This window comes from Lethenteron reissneri, chromosome 47 (assembly GCF_015708825.2).
Source record: "Lethenteron reissneri isolate LAM-NWPU_2019-01 chromosome 47, ASM1570882v1, whole genome shotgun sequence".
NCBI lineage: Eukaryota > Metazoa > Chordata > Hyperoartia > Petromyzontiformes > Petromyzontidae > Lethenteron > Lethenteron reissneri.
This window is the reverse complement of record NC_083825.1, coordinates 9,014,280-9,031,046: the sequence shown is the minus strand read 5'-3', so window position 1 is coordinate 9,031,046 and position 16,767 is coordinate 9,014,280. Positions and strand designations below refer to the sequence as shown.

The window sequence follows — 16,767 nt, the reverse complement described above, 5'->3', positions numbered from 1 at the left end:
ATTTGAAACAAAGCCAAACTATTTATAATTTCACCAGTTAAGGCCCACTGAGCTATGTAGCTCTTTTTCAGAAGTGACCTGGCCACAAATGATAGCTCAACGAAGTGGCTTATCACGTGGAAATTCATAGCAGCCAAATACTCTAAGCGCAGATTTCCTAAATGTGGAGGGGAAAACCAGAGGACCCGGAGCAAAATCCACGCTACAATGGGGAGAACATACAAACTACAATATTCAGGCGTCAGGGTTGGGATCGAACCCACGACCTCTTGCATACCAGGCGAGGGAGTTAACATCTCGCCACCGCGGCGCCATATTTATATGTATTGTGAGAATGATAATCATTCAACATTAATTAGATTAATGTAGGGAAGAGCTCCTGCGGCCTGGTACATGGAGCGAAACGTCAGGCGTTACAAACCGAAAACATCAGAAAAACTGTAATTTGTGTTAAAAAGAAAGTGCAATTCTGCCCAATACCTGCATAATGCAGGAAATAAGGTTTGAGAAATAAATTAATATATATTATAAAAAGCATTGAACATTGTGGAGCATGAGGGCTTTAATGATTCAAATTAAATGAAAAGCACTTGCATTATCAGCTTCTGCAACGTCCACAGTTCACAATGACCAAATGAATGATTAAAATCTGTGAAATTAAATTTTCGAGCTAAATTGGGAATCAAAGCTAACAAAGCAATTTCCTGCATAACACGATTGCGCAAAATAGGAAGGTTCATTGTGGCTTTTTCTCTCTCTCGTAAATTCATCGTGACATTTGGTTGACTGCCCAAGGGTATTCCAAGCTGTGTTGCTACGTTGTTATATCCTGCATACGAAGGCAATCGGCGGCCTCTAGGCATGATAATGCCGATCCGAAGACAAAGGGCCTTTTGTGGCATCTCGCTCTACAATACCGCAACATGTTGGCTTGGCCCTTGAGCAACGCAACTTAACACATTGCCCTCCGCTGTCCTCGGTGCATCAATTCAGAGCCCTTTGTCAATCCACTGCCGTGTCGGTTCCCTGGGGTTGGTGGACCATACTTCGCCACGCTGGTCAATGCGGCCTTGGTGAGCGTGGGGACAGAACTGGTTCGGATATCACTCGACGCTCACGCTGGCCGTGATGGAGAATCGAACGCCGGTGACGGGTGCAGTGAGCTGACCACCGTGCCACAGCTTCAACCCAAGATGTTTGGATGCTTGGAAGGTTTTGTGTCTGGTTAGACTCGATACCATGGGTGTTGTAAGCTTGGCCTGCAGATTGGTCATGGGGTGGCAGCAAAGCAATGCATCCTCGAAGGTCTGTGGTGTTTATCCCCTTGTGTTTGTGAATTTTCTCCAGGTACTCTGGGTTTTCCTTCCAGAATTGACTAAACGTCCCAATGCAGGAACCCTCCTGAAAAAGAGGCTTAAGACTCAATGAGGCTTCCCTGGGTAATTGGGGAGGGCGTTACTGTAAAGTGTTTCAATGCTCAATGTAACATTTGGCAGTACTCGACTTTATTGGTGGAGAGTCCGCGTCTTATTGTGGGGACCAGTCTCACTGTTTAATACCACCAATTCTGCCTTCCCACAAGATGGTATAAATTGTATCGACCCTCAATAGATGATTGGTGGAGTTGACCCCCAACCGGAATTTTAACTTGGGCCCTTCCAATTCTAAGTAGATTGCGCAAACATCAGTACCACCTGGCCAGACTCATAACTTTGGGAGTAGATATTTGTCACGATTTATGGTTATAATTCCAACGCTTATGAAAGTATGAACTCCCCCGTAAAGCCTGACACAATGTTTGGAATGTTTTATTCGTGAACCCCTCCGAGTTACAAAACAAGTGTGTTCTTTTAACAAGCCTGAACTAATGAATAATAACGCAATGTGCTATGTATACCCAGGTTAAAGACATGGTACACACTGTAAAAAATAAGAGGGTTTTGACAGGACATGCCACGAGATGTGATCATGGATGATGGTCAAGAATAATGACAAAATAGTAGCCAAGGAATGGAACTCTTCGTGCAGAGTGTGGTTTAGAGGTGAGGAGTATGGAGTGGGAATGTAAGCGGTAGAGAGGGAGTTTGCTCTTGGGCAGTAAATGTATGAGAGAGTATTGTTCTCAAGATTCAAGATCACGAGATCAAATATCAATCCAAGTCAACTTATCCAATAATCATCATCACTCTTGCAGGGTCAGTAAAACGGAACTCTGCTGAGGGTGTGCACTACTTATGAGACAATCGGTGGAAGAGAGATTTCTAGCCCTTTATCCCACCGGGGTCGATAAAATGAGTACCACTTTGGAGAAAGTCAACAGTGGTTGATCTGTGGACAGACTGACCCACGCCATAGGAATGTGGAATTTACCACCAATGGCCCCTGCCGTTGAACAGGATATGAGCAAAAAAATCACTTCCACTTTGTACGTGACAACTTTGGAAGTCCGGTTTAAAAAACATGCGTTTAAGATGTTTGCGTATAAAATAAGTAATATTTAAAATACTTTTTTTAAAACACGCTTTAATGAAATATACCGTACGAGTAATGGCAGAACTCCAGGAAGTGGCCCCGAGGCTTGCCATTACGGAAGGGACCGTGGTGATTTACAGCCAACGTGAGTTGAGCATGGACCATTAGACCCAAGCCGAAACATAAGATATAAAAAAGATTGCTTAAATTTGTTTTTATGATAGAATATAGTATTGCCATCAGTATGACATACGTATACCAAGTTTGCAGTCGATATGACATTCGGAAGTGGGTTAAAATTGAGTTACAAGATTTGAGGATACGACAACAGACAGAGTTGAGGATACAAGAGACAAAGTGAGTTAAATAAAAGCGGGTAAAAAAGTAATATTAAAATATAGGGGCCCCTTCAATAAAATTCCATAAATGCTTTTGTTCCACATTCATATCGTTAGAAGTTGCCCTTTATCAATGACTGTCACGTGAAGGCCATTCATCCATGTCTACCACATTTCTTGATACCATGGAGCTTCTTCTTGGTTCTTTCGGTAAAGTCACGTAGAAGAGAAATAATAAAATAATAAAAATAAAACATTAAATAAAATTCTCATGATGTTTCGGCCACAACGCAAGCAGCCGTCCTCAGGTGAAGAACAGGGCTGTCGGAAAGACAGTGTCCGAATGCTGTCTTTCCGACAGCCCTGTCACGAAATATTAAAATCGAAATTTAACCATGGAGCTTGTCGCATACAGAAAGCTCAAAACATTTGTCATTAACGCTCCAGCTTTAGAGGAAATATATATAATAGACAACGTTCCGGGGAATGGCCATTCTTCATCGCACATTTTACATACGTGACTTTTTTGGGGATTTACAATGCTTTTAAACACCATTTGCATCTCCAGACACTGGGTTATAGCGGTGGAATAACGATGCACTGATTCTCCGATTGAGACCAATTCTTCTGCCTAACAGTACATGCATCGTTTAGTGTACACATGCGTCAGTGTTTCTTGTGTCATTTGCAGTCAAATACCTGGCAAAACCATATCTCACACACATAAATATAATGTGTAGGGCTAAGGATAGACAGTCAAAATGTTCACTTATAAGACATACAAAGATCCCCCATACAGTCTTACCAGATAGTTGGGGCAAGTGCTGTTTGCGAGCACCTATAACGGCCGGCACAGCACACGCACGCAAGGCCGCCCAAGGGGAGATGTCAACGCATCACGCCAGATACTAATTTGAGACTGAGTCGCCCTAGGGGAGGCCCAGGACCGGTTTGAATATTTGCCACTGTTATTGGTCATGAGCGGGAATCGAACTCGGGTCGTTGGCTTCGTAGCGCAGTGCGCTAACCGCTACAACTACCGCTCCCCACTGATATAAGACTACCCTGGTTCACAGTCACACACTTGTGTACACACGGCTAATAAAAACAATCACATTATTTTAAATCTGCCATGATGTTAGGTGGGGTTGACTCTAACGTTAATTAGCATAAATTACTTGTGTAAATTTGCCCTTGTGTGTTGCTACGATGCATTTGAGTTGCTTTGGCAAAAGGCAGTCGTACAGTAACTGTATTGAATTCGGCACGGTTTCATATTTGCAAGCGATTTCAGTTGAAATGCATTTAAAACAAAATGTTTTTATAGGCTAATTTAACAATAATAGTACAGATGAATCCTGGAAATTGCAATCTTTGGGCTTTGATAATTCAGTGGTGTTTTTTTTTGGAGGAAGTGACAGCACAATGATGCAGCCTTGTTAATAATAGTTAGTGTTCATTTGTTCATTATTCGTTTAAAATAATGTTGGCGCAGCATTTCACATCCCTTCCTTGCTCCAGTTTCACAGAGTTAATTACATTAAATATGGCCCCAACATCGAATTGCTGAGTTGCTTACTGAACTCGTATATGCTATTTATTTCCGGAATATAGGAAGGATTCCATGGACATTGTGGCCGTTATGAACTCCAATGGCCACCCAGTGAGAGCATTGTACGACACAAAGCTAAAGCAGAAGTATCCACTCTCGCTCATAATGCGTTGTTGTGGAGCTTACGGGTAAAAGCATCGCAGAAGCAGATTGTTTGGTGTTGTGTTGGCAGTGGTGTGCAAGCACAAACAACTGAACACATTAATCTACAATAATGCGGCCTTTCAAGTAACACAAATATATAATCGTCCCAATGGCACTTATTCATGGTCCTTCTTCATGGCGCATAACATAATTTGATATTTATATAATAGTGTTATTGTATATGCTACGAAGAAGGGCTATAGCCTAAAATGTCACTGTAATTTCGACTTAAAGCTTTCGTGACTGCAGGGATTCATCTTCTTGGTTCTTTCGGTAAAGTCACGTAGAAGGGAAATAATAAAATAATACAAATAAAACATAATTTAAATTATTCTCACGACGTTTCCGCCACAACGCAAGCAGCCGTCCTCAGGTGAAGAACAGGTCTGTCGGAAATACAGCGTCTGAATGTACATTTATCCCCATTCAGACGCTGTCTTCCCGACAGACCTGTTCTTCACCTGAGGACGGCTGCTTGCGTTGTGGCCGAAACGTCGTGAGAATTATTTTATTTTGTTTTATTTTTATTATTTTATTATTTCCATTCTACGTGACTTTACCGAAAGAACCAAGAAGATGTCACCGTAATATATAATTTTCCTTTTAAGGCCACCATGCTCTTGATGCATATGCATAAACATAACTATTCTGTCTTCAACTAGAAATAAAAACGTGTCTTAGGCCATCAGCCCATTGACTTTCCAGACCAATGTTATCAAGCCGGTAAATGTTTACAAAAGGGAACGCTGGACTGGTTTGGACATTCTTGGTCTCATCAGCAGAGTCGGGCCTTAAACAGAAATGAATGGTGGGTTGCCTAAAGTGTCAAAGTTGCTGTTGGTTTCATGTTTGCATTTGTCTCGTTGCAGATTATTGAGCCGAACTGCACACTACCAGAAGGTGGATGTCGGTTGCCTTGTGTTCTCGTAAGTATCTTTATCGCACGCTAAATACAGGGTGTTTTAAAAAGATGGACCCGATTTCAAAGCAGTACACAAGACATTGATAATTCTACAATGTCCAAGATTTTATTCATAGCAAATACACATTTATATGTACACACTCTGCTACACATCATCATCATCAGCCACAGTCTATCCTCTGCTGGATGAAGACCTCCCCATATCGTCACATCGCCTCTCATGAACTTGCGATGCTAGAATGCATCTCACTCCTGCACGTGAGCTCCAGTAATATAATCCCAGGGCACAAGGGCCTCTTTATCCATACTGCAGTCACAGCCTTCATAATAATATGAACTTCAACTTGTAGCATGCTGCACAGTATCCTCTCACTCTCGAAGAGACAGAAATAATTCGGGGGCACGATGGAACCACAGACAACGCGGGAAGGCAGCCACGCAGTAAGCCGGCGCCAACAATTGCCCAAGTTCTGCGCTCCCCTCTATATGAAGGTGTTGGCGGCCAGTTAATGAGTGTTTACATGTGGGAGGAAACCGGCGCACCCGGAGGAAACCTATACGTGCAAGGGGGAAACACTCGATCCCCATACAGACTGCACAAGTGGAGTCCACATGTTTGCTGTACCGCCATCTCCAGGTGAGCCAGGCAGGGTATGGCAGCTCGACAGACACGGTTCTTTCGGTAAAGTGACGTAGGTACAGTGAGGGAAAAAAGTCTTTGATCCCCCGCTGATTTTGTACGTTTGTTCACTGACAAAGAAATGATCAGTCTATAATTGTAATGGTAGGTTTATTTGAACAGTGAGAGACAGAATAACAACAACAACAAAATCCAGAAAAACGCATGTCAAAAATGTTATAAATTTATTTGCATTTTAATGAGGGAAATAAGTATTTTACCCCCTCTCAATCAGAAAGATTTCTGGCTCCCAGGTGTCTTTTATACAGGTAACGAGCTGAGATTAGGAGCACATTCTTAAAGGGAGTGCTCCTAATTTCAGTTTGTTACCTGTATAAAAGACACCTGTTCACAGAAGCAATCAATCAATCAGATTCCAAACTCTCCACCATGGCCAAGGCCAAAGAGCTCTCCAAGGATGTCAGGGACAAGATTGTAGACCTACACAAGGCTGGAATGGGCTACAAGACCATCGCCAAGCAGCTTGGTGAGAAGGTGACAACAGTTGGTGCGATTATTCGCAAATGGAAGAAACACAAAATAATTGTCAATCTCCATCGACCTGGGGTTCCATGCAAGATCTCACCTCGTGGAGTTGCAATAATCATGAGAACGTTGAGGAATCAACCCTGAACTAGACGGGAGGGTCTTGCCAATGATCTCAAGGCAGTTGGGACCATAGTCACCAAGAAAACAGTTGGTAACACACTACGCCGTGAAGGACTGAAATCCTGCAGCGCCCGCAAGGTCCCCCTGCTCAAGAAAGCACATATACATGCCCGTCTAAAGTTTGCCAATGAACATCTGAATGATTCAAAGGACAACTGGGTGAAAGTGTTGTGGTCAGATGAGACCAAATTGGAGCTCTTTGGCATCAACTCAACTCGCCGTGTTTGGAGGAGGAGGAATGCTGCCTATGACCCCAAGAACACCATCCCCACCGTCAAACATGGAGGTGGAAACATTATGCTTTGGGGATGTTTTTCTGCTAAGGGGACGGGACAACTTCACCGCATCAAAGTGACGATGTACGGGGCCATGTACCGTCAAATCTTGGGTGAGAACCTCCTTCCCTTAGCCAGGGCATTGAAAATGGGTCGTGGATGGGTATTCCAGCATGACAATGACCTAAAACACACGGCCAAGGCAACAAAGGAGTGGCTCAAGAAGAAGCACATTAAGGTCTTGGAGTGGCCTAGCCAGTCTCCAGACCTTAATCACATAGAAAATCTGTGGAGGGAGCTGAAGGTTCGAGTTGCCAAACGTCAGCCTCGAAACCTTAATGACTTGGAGAAGATCTGCAAAGAGGAGTGGGACAAAATCCTTCCTGAGATGTGTGCAAACCTGGTGGCCAACTACAAGAAACGTCTGACCTCTGTGATTGCCAACAAGGGTTTTGCCACCAAGTACTAAGTCATGTTTTGCAGAGGGGTCAAATACGTATTTCCCTCATTAAAATGCAAATCAATTTATAACATTTTTGACATGCGTTTTTCTGGATTTTGTTGTTGTTATTCTGTCTCTCACTGTTCAAATAAACCTACCATTAAAATTATAGACTGATCATTTCTTTGTCAGTGGGATCAAAGACTTTTTTCCCTCACTGTAGAAATAAAATATATATCACGACGCCTCGCTGGTTCAGCAGTTCCACTGCTCGATTATTTTTTCCACCTCAGGACGGCTGCTTGTGTTGTGATCGAAACGTCCGTGATATATTATTTTTTATTTTATTTTATTTTTATACCTACGTGACTTTACCGAAAGAACCAAAGAGTATTTAAATATATATGATCTCATTGAGGTCAGTAGACAATCATCATTGTCACTTTCGTTCGTTATAGTTTTCGTTATCATAGTTATAAAGAAAACTGCATTTTGCCAATGCAGCATACGTTAGAAGCAGGCAGACAAACGTACAAACAGCTGTACAGACGGCTGGATGCAGACATACATTGTAAATGTGATTATATGCATCCGTTTAAGGTAACGAGTTTTCTTCATTACAATGCCGTGCAACATATAAGTTAACAGCTCACATACGCGCACCAACTTCTGCAGTGTAATTGGCGTGCGAACAGTGTTCCTGTCAGAGTTTCTGTTGTTATAATTTACATTTTCATACTGCTCTGTTTCTTTGTTTCGGGAAACCTTCTGGTAGAGTCCACATTCTTGCTTACCCGAAGTCCGGGCTTCAAGAGGTTGTTTTTTGCTGTCTCTCTGCTCAACGTGAATGATGGCTTGGCAGGCCGGCCGGCCGTCCCGGGTAGGAATGAATAAGAAAACACACATACTCTCCATGATGACCGGCAACATTGATTGGTGAGCCATTTGTGTACGCAAACCCCATTGCCAAGTTGCTGGATTTTGGCCAGGTGTGCCATGACTCACAGCCCAAATACATTCCTGCCTTGTGCCTGGGCCATAATTCCTGGGAGGTGTTTGTGAGGCAATCGCCCGCTGACATTTCACCTCTCTGTTTAGACTGAGCTTGTGCGCGCCGCGTAGCCGAGTGGCCTCTTGCCCAGCTATGCGCTGGCCTTAATAGGTGCTCTGTATCAGTGAGCACCTATTTAAGGGCCAGTCGGTGAGGCGCACACGAGGGGAGCCATTTGGCCTGCGTCACAAATGCCCGCCCCGTGTGACTTTGTCTCCACGGCGATGATGCCGATGATCTTTGCACTGAGCTCCCACATTAGGCTGAGTTGACCTAAGGTGGGTTTGGATGCCAAAAATCCTGCTGGGTGCTGTGCGTAGATGGGAATTTGAATCCGGGCTGGGAGGGTTGATAGCATAGTGTGATGACCATTGCATAGACAAAGGTCCCCCGTATAGCCTTAACAGACTGTTGGGGTAAGTGCTGTTAGCGAGCAGCACCTATGAAGGTCGGCACGGCAATAGATCACGCACTCATAGAGGCACACACCTGCACCCTGCAAAAACAGGCAACAGTTGCAACCAACCAACACCACGTGGTGGTGACGACACCAGAGCGCTTGTGCCAGGCTAGGTGCCCTTTAATACGTGCACACAAAGACACATGCGGCCTATGTAGACTGTTAGTGCAAGGGCTGTTAGTGACGACCTATTAAGGGTGCAATGGCACATAAGGGGTCGGTGTGGCGATCACCCATGCTCGGCCACCTTTGTTTCCCCAGTGCTGATATGTACACACGGCACTAAGCACCCATTTGAGACTGGGTCGACAAAGGGGAGGCCCAGGAGTGGCTCAGATAATCGTCACTGGGCTCAAAGCGCAAATGTGCCTAACACTCGGCTGCTGATCCACACATAAACATTGACACGGCCACACACGAGATAAAGATCCCCCGTGTAGCCTTAGCAGACTGCTGGGGCAAGTGCTGTCAGCGAACGCCTCTGAAAACTGGCACGGCACACGAGGGGGTTGGTGGCCATCACCACGCCCGACCGCCTTTGTCTACCAAGTGGTGATGTTTACACATCGCACCAAGTTCTCATTTGAGATTGAGTCTACTTAGGGAAGGCCCGGGACCGGTTCAGAAAATCGTCATCGGTGTTGGCCGTGAGCGGGAATCGAACTCGGGTCGCGAGGTTCGTAGCGCGCTAACCGCTACGCTACCCGCTCCCCATACTGTGCCAGACACACACACCACACACAGTCAGTGGCATTGGGCCCACATTCCATACATTCATCGAATTCTTTTGAGATTCCTGAATTGTTCCTTACACCTTCCCTGCAAGGCAGCGGAACTGTGCCATAAAGTTAGGCGAAAGGATTCTCTTAGCTGCATGTGCACGGCTTGCCAAATCCGGTGTAATGTGCGTAAACAGAGACCTCCACATGGCAAGTCACACAAATGTGTCTCGCACTTGCCACGATGGCCCGATTCAGGCTTTTCTCGTTTATAATTATTATTCACATCTCACGGGCTGGTGGTCTCTTTACTCCGAAATGGTTTTGGGTGGGCCCCTTGCGTTCCCCCCCCTCCACTTCTGCATGATTACTTTATTATAATAGACTAGATAAAGTATCAATTAAAATTTAGTTTAGCACAGACTGTGCTGTTCCCTCCTCCGCTCTGTGTCTTAGGGTGCCCCCCCCCCCGTTTAAACACGGTGATGCTACAGGATTGAGTTAAGCTATAAATGATGCGATCTTGAAGTTGCTCACTTGGGTGTAATCTGAACGTAATTTAAGTGTAAAACGTCAACATTGTCATTATTTTTAAGTCTCATCATCACCCATTAATCCTCTTCCCCCGTCAATAATCTCAGCCAGTGCTTTTATGTAATCGGTCTTTTAGGGGCCTCCACTTTGCAACTGGGATGTGAAAATAAATCGTTGGTTGTTATTCATCATCGTCACACTGGAGAGAAAAGACTCTCTTTTCTCCCACACTTAGCCCCATGGCCGTCACACTTTTCCCAACGAAGTGTACAAAACATTCCAAAAGTGAGTTTCAGCAGCAATAATAGCGGCCTAAAAATAACTCCCAAATTTTATTTTCTTTGCCCGATAACTTTCTGAGTCGGACGCGCGAGCCAATTTTCGAAATTCTATCGCTTTAAAGCGCAGCGGTCGTAACAAAAAAAATTGCCAAAGAAACGTTTCCTGGGGCCACCAAAAAGACTGATCTCACGCAGAATTACGGCACGTCAGCATCGCATAATGCCACCCTTTGAACATTTTTAAAAATAACATTTTGCTGTGGCCTTCACATTTTCTTTTCCAGGGCATACGACGTCAGCACAAGTTGGTACGTGCTGGTGGTCGGCTCAGTCTTCATTCACGGGGCCATGTTTTTCCCGAGAAGCAGGTGAGGGCACACATTCACACACACAGAGAGAGAGCGCGAGAGTGTGTGGCCCACGTGTGTCTGGGCAATGGCGATTGGCTGGGTGTGTGATTTGCCACGTGCGCATGAGCGCTTGCATTTTTTTTACTTTACACTTTCCAAATAATGTTGAAAGCGTTTATGGATCAATTTTGTCTTGTCTGTCCGTTTGTAATTGGGGGGGGGGGGGGGGGTCTGAAAGCCATCGTAAAAATGAGCTAATATGAGCACAATTTTAGTGTAACGTTTAAGTTGCGATGATGAACTCGCCTATATGAATATGACCGAATATATTAAATAGTTAGCACAACTTGGAAATACGCAAAGCAGTACTAAAATAAACCTTGCCCCTGCTGTGAAACTACTGCAGGCTACGTCTGTGAAACATAACACCTCCGTGATGATAGCCTTGTGCTCTATGAATGGCGCGAACACCAAATGTTCATGGGAGTATTTTTTATGATTTGATAACATACACATGCGAATGGGGATCGTTGTTTTCTGTGTGTTGTGTGTGTGTGTGCGTGGCGGAGTGGTGGTGTGTAGCAGTTAGCGCACTGCACTACAAACCCACATGCCCGAGTTATATTCCCGCTCACGGCCACCAACACCAGTGACGATTATCTGAACCACTCCTGGGCCTCCCCTAGGTCGACTCAGCATCAAATGAGTATCTAGTGCGGTGTGTAAACATTGCCACTGGGGAGACAAAAGCGGTCGGGCGTGGTGCTGGCCACCCACCCCCTTGTGTACCGTGCCGGCCTTCATAGGTGCTCGCTAACAGCACTTGCCCGAGCAGTCTATTGAAAGTATACGGGGGTTCTTTGACTTTGCCTTGCGTGTGTACGTGCAAGCCTACTGCAATATTCTGTCGAGTGCTAAGCATCTGGGAGGGTGTGGTGGCGGCTGCGGGTGGTGGTGGTGATGGTGGCTGCCACCATGGGACTGGTTTTCATTCCCTGGAGGCAAATTGTAGCCGTAGCCATGGGAGAGGAATGCCCGGCTTCCTAAGGCAAGTGGCATGACCTCATTAGATTCCTGTGATCAGCAGCAGCCGTGAGTGTAATGGGAGGGAATGGTATTGGATGGAGGCGGGTGTGGGGGCAATGGGAGGCTTCATTGCAGAGATCCCCTGGCGTGGGGTGGGGGGTCGTGGTGACTGCGGCAGCAGTGCCTGAAGAAATGCGTGGGAGGATGAAAGAAACCCGTGATGGCTTGAAAGCGATGGCGAGCCTAATTCCTCGCAGCATTGAAATTGATGGGGAATTGTATTGATGATGGGATAATACGTACAGACGGATGTATTCCTTCCCGTACATTGGCCGTTTACAAATGCGGTCGCAGCAGCGGTTACGTGACTGCTGAATAAAGACCTCTCCCACACGATGTTGCTTGGTGAGGGTTGTCTGACCATACTTCACCCACCAGGCTGGCCCAGTGCAGGTTGGAGCACAGGACCGGTCGAGGTATTTCTCGCCGTTCATGTGAACTGGTGCCACCAGGAGTTAAACTCGGGTGGGTCGGGGGTTCATCGCGCCGCGCGCGATCGAGCACATCACCACCACCGCTCTGCCCCTTTGAACGCGGTGCCACATTGTTGCGTTTAAAACGGTCCGGTCGTACCTCTCGGAAGATTGAAAGGCTTAGGACCAATAGTTTTTAAGAATTGATCGTTGAACAATTCTGCTAATAAAGCCCTTTATATACATATACACGTATATTCTTTGGGTCTTTCGGTAAAGCCACGTAGATAGAAAAATAATAAAAATATCACGACGTTTCGATCACAACACAATCAATCGTCATTAGGTGAAAAAAGATATCGTCATCAGGTGAAACATTTTTTTTTCCACCTGATGACGATTGCTTGTTGCGATCGAAACGTCGTGATATTTGTATTATTTTTCTATCTACGTGGCTTTACCAAAAGACCCAAAAAATATGAATTCCTGCAGTAACGAAAGCTTTAAGTCAAGATATACACGTATGTTAAAAAATAAAACGGATTAGAAAGGTGGTGGTCAAGAACACTCAAATTAGCATGGGGCACTCAGTGTTAAATTCCCACAAAGGTAGTACTCATTTTATCTATCCTGCACGAATGGTGAACTGAGTTGACCCTCCGATTGGATTTTAGGCTTGCATGCTTTCCATCGCGGGGTCCACGCACAGCAGCAGCTCACTTCACCGTGCAAATTAAAGCCTCTTTAATACATCGCGTTCTTTAATAGCTGGTTCAGTACACTGACATGGGCATAGGCTCCCAAAGCCGCGTGTGCCTAATGTCCTGTGAGAAACACAGTAGAGCTAGGCCTGTGAGCAATTGTGCAGAAAATCACTCGGTACGTTACAGTGGCAAGAGTCGGATGGCCGAACTCCGGTCATCCTCGCAGCGCCGGCTCGTGGCTAACGCCGTCGAACAAAGGCGGTTGCTGCATCGCGCGCTTTCAGATGCGCTTCTACGGCCGTCTGGAACGCTCTTCCTTCTAATATTAGGAAGCCACTGGAGCTATGCACTTTTATATCTAAATTGAAAACTAACTTCTCTAGAACTGATTTTTGTCATTAGTTTGTTATGCGTCCCCCCGCACCTCCGATTATTACCGTGGTTGGCTACGTAGGGTGCGAAAGAAGTTCAACATGCACACATACGATGGCTTCGATACAAGTGTTGTGGTTGCTTGCCTCTCGTTTATCGGTATTTTACTTTTCCACGCGTGGGGAAGATAGGAGGCCTTCATCCAGCAGTGGATTGACCCTGGGTGGCTGACGACGACGATTTATTTAATTGGAAGCAAAGCAACGACTCCATCTCACATCGGTCGTTAACTTTTCATATCACTGTGAGCGTGTTTCGGGCGTTCCGTTTGTCACCGCCGGCAGGTTCATATATAGCACACACACACACACATATAATTTTTAATGTGCGGAGACCTTTCGTGGAGTCGTGTCGCATGCGTCACGGTTCCTCGCGTTTGATCTTTGACGACGGGGAGACAAAGCTGTGAAGATTTTTTTTTTTGAAGTTTTCGGCTGAAAATACTTCACAAACCTCCTTGCCCTTTAGCGGGTCGTTACATGTGGAACGTTGGGCCAACGTTGGGCCAACGTTGGGCCCACCACATGCAAACGTCGCGTGTTTACTGGGCGATGCTGCCTAATAAATGAGACTTGTGCGTTGGCTTACTCCTACTGGTCGTAGCATAACCTTTAATTTGCACATTAGAGCCTCACCGAGTCCCGTGACTCTCTTTCAGGAGGGGTGCCGCCAGTTTTCGGGAACAATGACCGGTGTGTAGATTCCACTTGCGTACCAGTGCCTTTGGGAGCTGCCTTGGTATAATGGTTAGCATACTGGGCCTGCAATCCAGAGGTCTACTATTCGATTCCATCTTCCGGCGCAGTGGTTGAAACAAAGGTGCAAGTTTCTCAAATCCCCCCACCTCCCGCCCGCCTGTGTCCACCCCGCAGTATAAATGAGTTCACCACAGTCATTCGATATGGCAGGTTGAGTGCGGTAGGGTGCGGGTTACGCCCACCTCTTACAGCTGGTCTGGTCAATGTCAAAGAGTAGACCACAAATACCCTCCAGCGTTCACTCCGGCGGAGGGCCTCCCGCCAGCAGTGGCATGAGCAGGCAATTGTAGGGCCTGCGCCTTTGCTTTATCTTCGACTTATTCCACGGCAATTTACACCAGTTGGCTACCGATTCCTCACTGCTCCTGGCATCGACTGTGATCTATCCATGCCTGCAATCTTCATCAATCTCCACTACGGTCTGAGGTTAAGAGAGTCTATACACCGTTACTGGTTTGCAATAGAAGCTCTGGGGGTGTGTTGTGTAGAGCGATATGAATGGGTTTGATGTTACTCATACGGAAGCAATGCTCACAGCCTTGGTATCTGTCAACCCCTCATGTTAAGTGGCATTGAGGCTGGTGAGCTTTTGAATGTGGGTGCAGTATATGATCAACAAGATAATATCAGTTTGCCGTAAATGTGATTTTTATTATTTTAACATCTGACTGCATGGCACTGGGTGGCAGGAAACTTGGCTCACGAAAGAATATTTGCCAATTAAAATCCATGGTTAGGGGGTCAAGTTAGCATCTCATCCCTTCTGGGTAGATAAAATAGGTACTACATTTGTAGGAGGTCACCAATTGTTAATGTATGGATAGATTGGTCACTGTCATATGAATGTGGAATTTCTACTACCAGTTTATGGCCACCATTCGATCAGGAAACACATTTTACTTTGAATTTTAGAATGATTTTTTTAAACATTACTATTTATGTTGGAAATAATCTGGGGCACTCTTTTAACAAATCCTTAGTTGGGAATGCTTGAACATTTATTTAGTTTTTTGGTTTGTGAAAGGAAAGGATTTTTTGGCAAAATAAAAAAAAATCTGAGATTCTCGTCTGCATCAATTGATTGGATTGGCTTTGTCGGCAATAACATAGCTCCTTGCTGTTAGTCATTTAACAAAAATATAATATTTCGTTGTTCAAATCAATCCCAGTCACCTTGCTTATATTTTTTTCAACAATTATTTGAAAGACACCGGTTTTGATTTTTTATTCGGAGGGAAGCACATTTCTGTTTGGGCCCGGCACGGTAAAAAAAAAAATCAGAAAAACGCATTAGCATTTTTTTTGTAATAACAGCGTTAACGTCGTGCTTGTACAGAGTGTGAGAGACAGAGAGAAAGAAAAAAAACACGTGTCTGATTTAATGTGCCTGTTCACTGCCTTGCCCAGGGGCTGAGAGAGGGGCACATGACCTCACGCACTGTACTCTGAGCGAGCGTTTCTTATTGCCGCGAGGAGGGAGAGGGGGGGGTCTGCATGAAAATGCGACGCAGATGTTCGGAAGGGGGGGGGCCCTCAGCGTGATGCTGCCGCTCGCGAGAAGGGCCTTGCCCGTGTCCCACCAAGAAAAAAACGCGGAAAAAAGCTCGCGTAAAATAAAAAATCGAGCGTTAAGAGGCGCGTGGGCAACTTTTCATCCTTTTCCCGCGGGAGAGATTTCACTTTGAGCCGCGTACACGGCACGATGCACGTGTCCTGTAGCGTGTAATCATTTGGTGGTTGTGCATCAACAAACTAAGACGCCAGTGACCTGGGTTCAACTTGTGGCCTAGCCTCAAACACGTGGGCAAATCGGTGTGTGTTCTCTTTGACCCAGGGAAAGCCAAGTTGGGTTCATAGCACCGAGCTAACCACTGACCCCCCCCCCCCCCCGAGTTTTTGTTTTTATTATATTCTATTTACATCCCAGTCGTGTTAATGGAGTCGGTTAATGAGGCAAGTTAACATCCTTGTGCAATTCTTTCAGTCAGCAGAGAATCTCATCGTGGTCGGGGCAATAATGGCAAGAACTACTCGGCCAATAAAGTTTGATTCGTCTTTTCCCCCAAATGTATTCCATTTTGATTTAAAGCTTTCGTGACTGCAGGGATTCATATTCTTGGTTCTTTCGGTAAAGTCACGTAGAAGGGAATTAATAAAATAATATAAAACAATAAAAATTCTCACGACGTTTCGACTGCAACACAAGCAATCATCATCAGGTGTGAAATCCACAGCAATAATTTTTTTAAAATTTTCTTGCTGTGGATTTCACACCTAATGATGATTGCTTGTGTTGCAGTCGAAATGTCGTGAGAATTTTTTATTGTTTTATATAAATATTATTTTATTATTGTATTATTTCCCTTCTATGTGACTTTACCGAAAGAACCATAAATATGTATTCCAAGTGTGCAATTGGCGCCATG

At 45.1% G+C, this 16,767-nt stretch overlaps 1 protein-coding gene across 1 annotated transcript in view; it reads left to right on the top strand.

Moving 5' to 3' along the window:
- Positions 1-16,767, top strand: part of LOC133354458 (rap guanine nucleotide exchange factor 2-like) — a 221,226-nt gene that overhangs the window by 38,532 nt on the left and 165,927 nt on the right. The window contains 2 exon segments of the mRNA XM_061571308.1: positions 5,436-5,492; positions 10,883-10,966. Of these exon segments, the coding sequence (XP_061427292.1) occupies positions 5,436-5,492; positions 10,883-10,966 (141 nt within the window).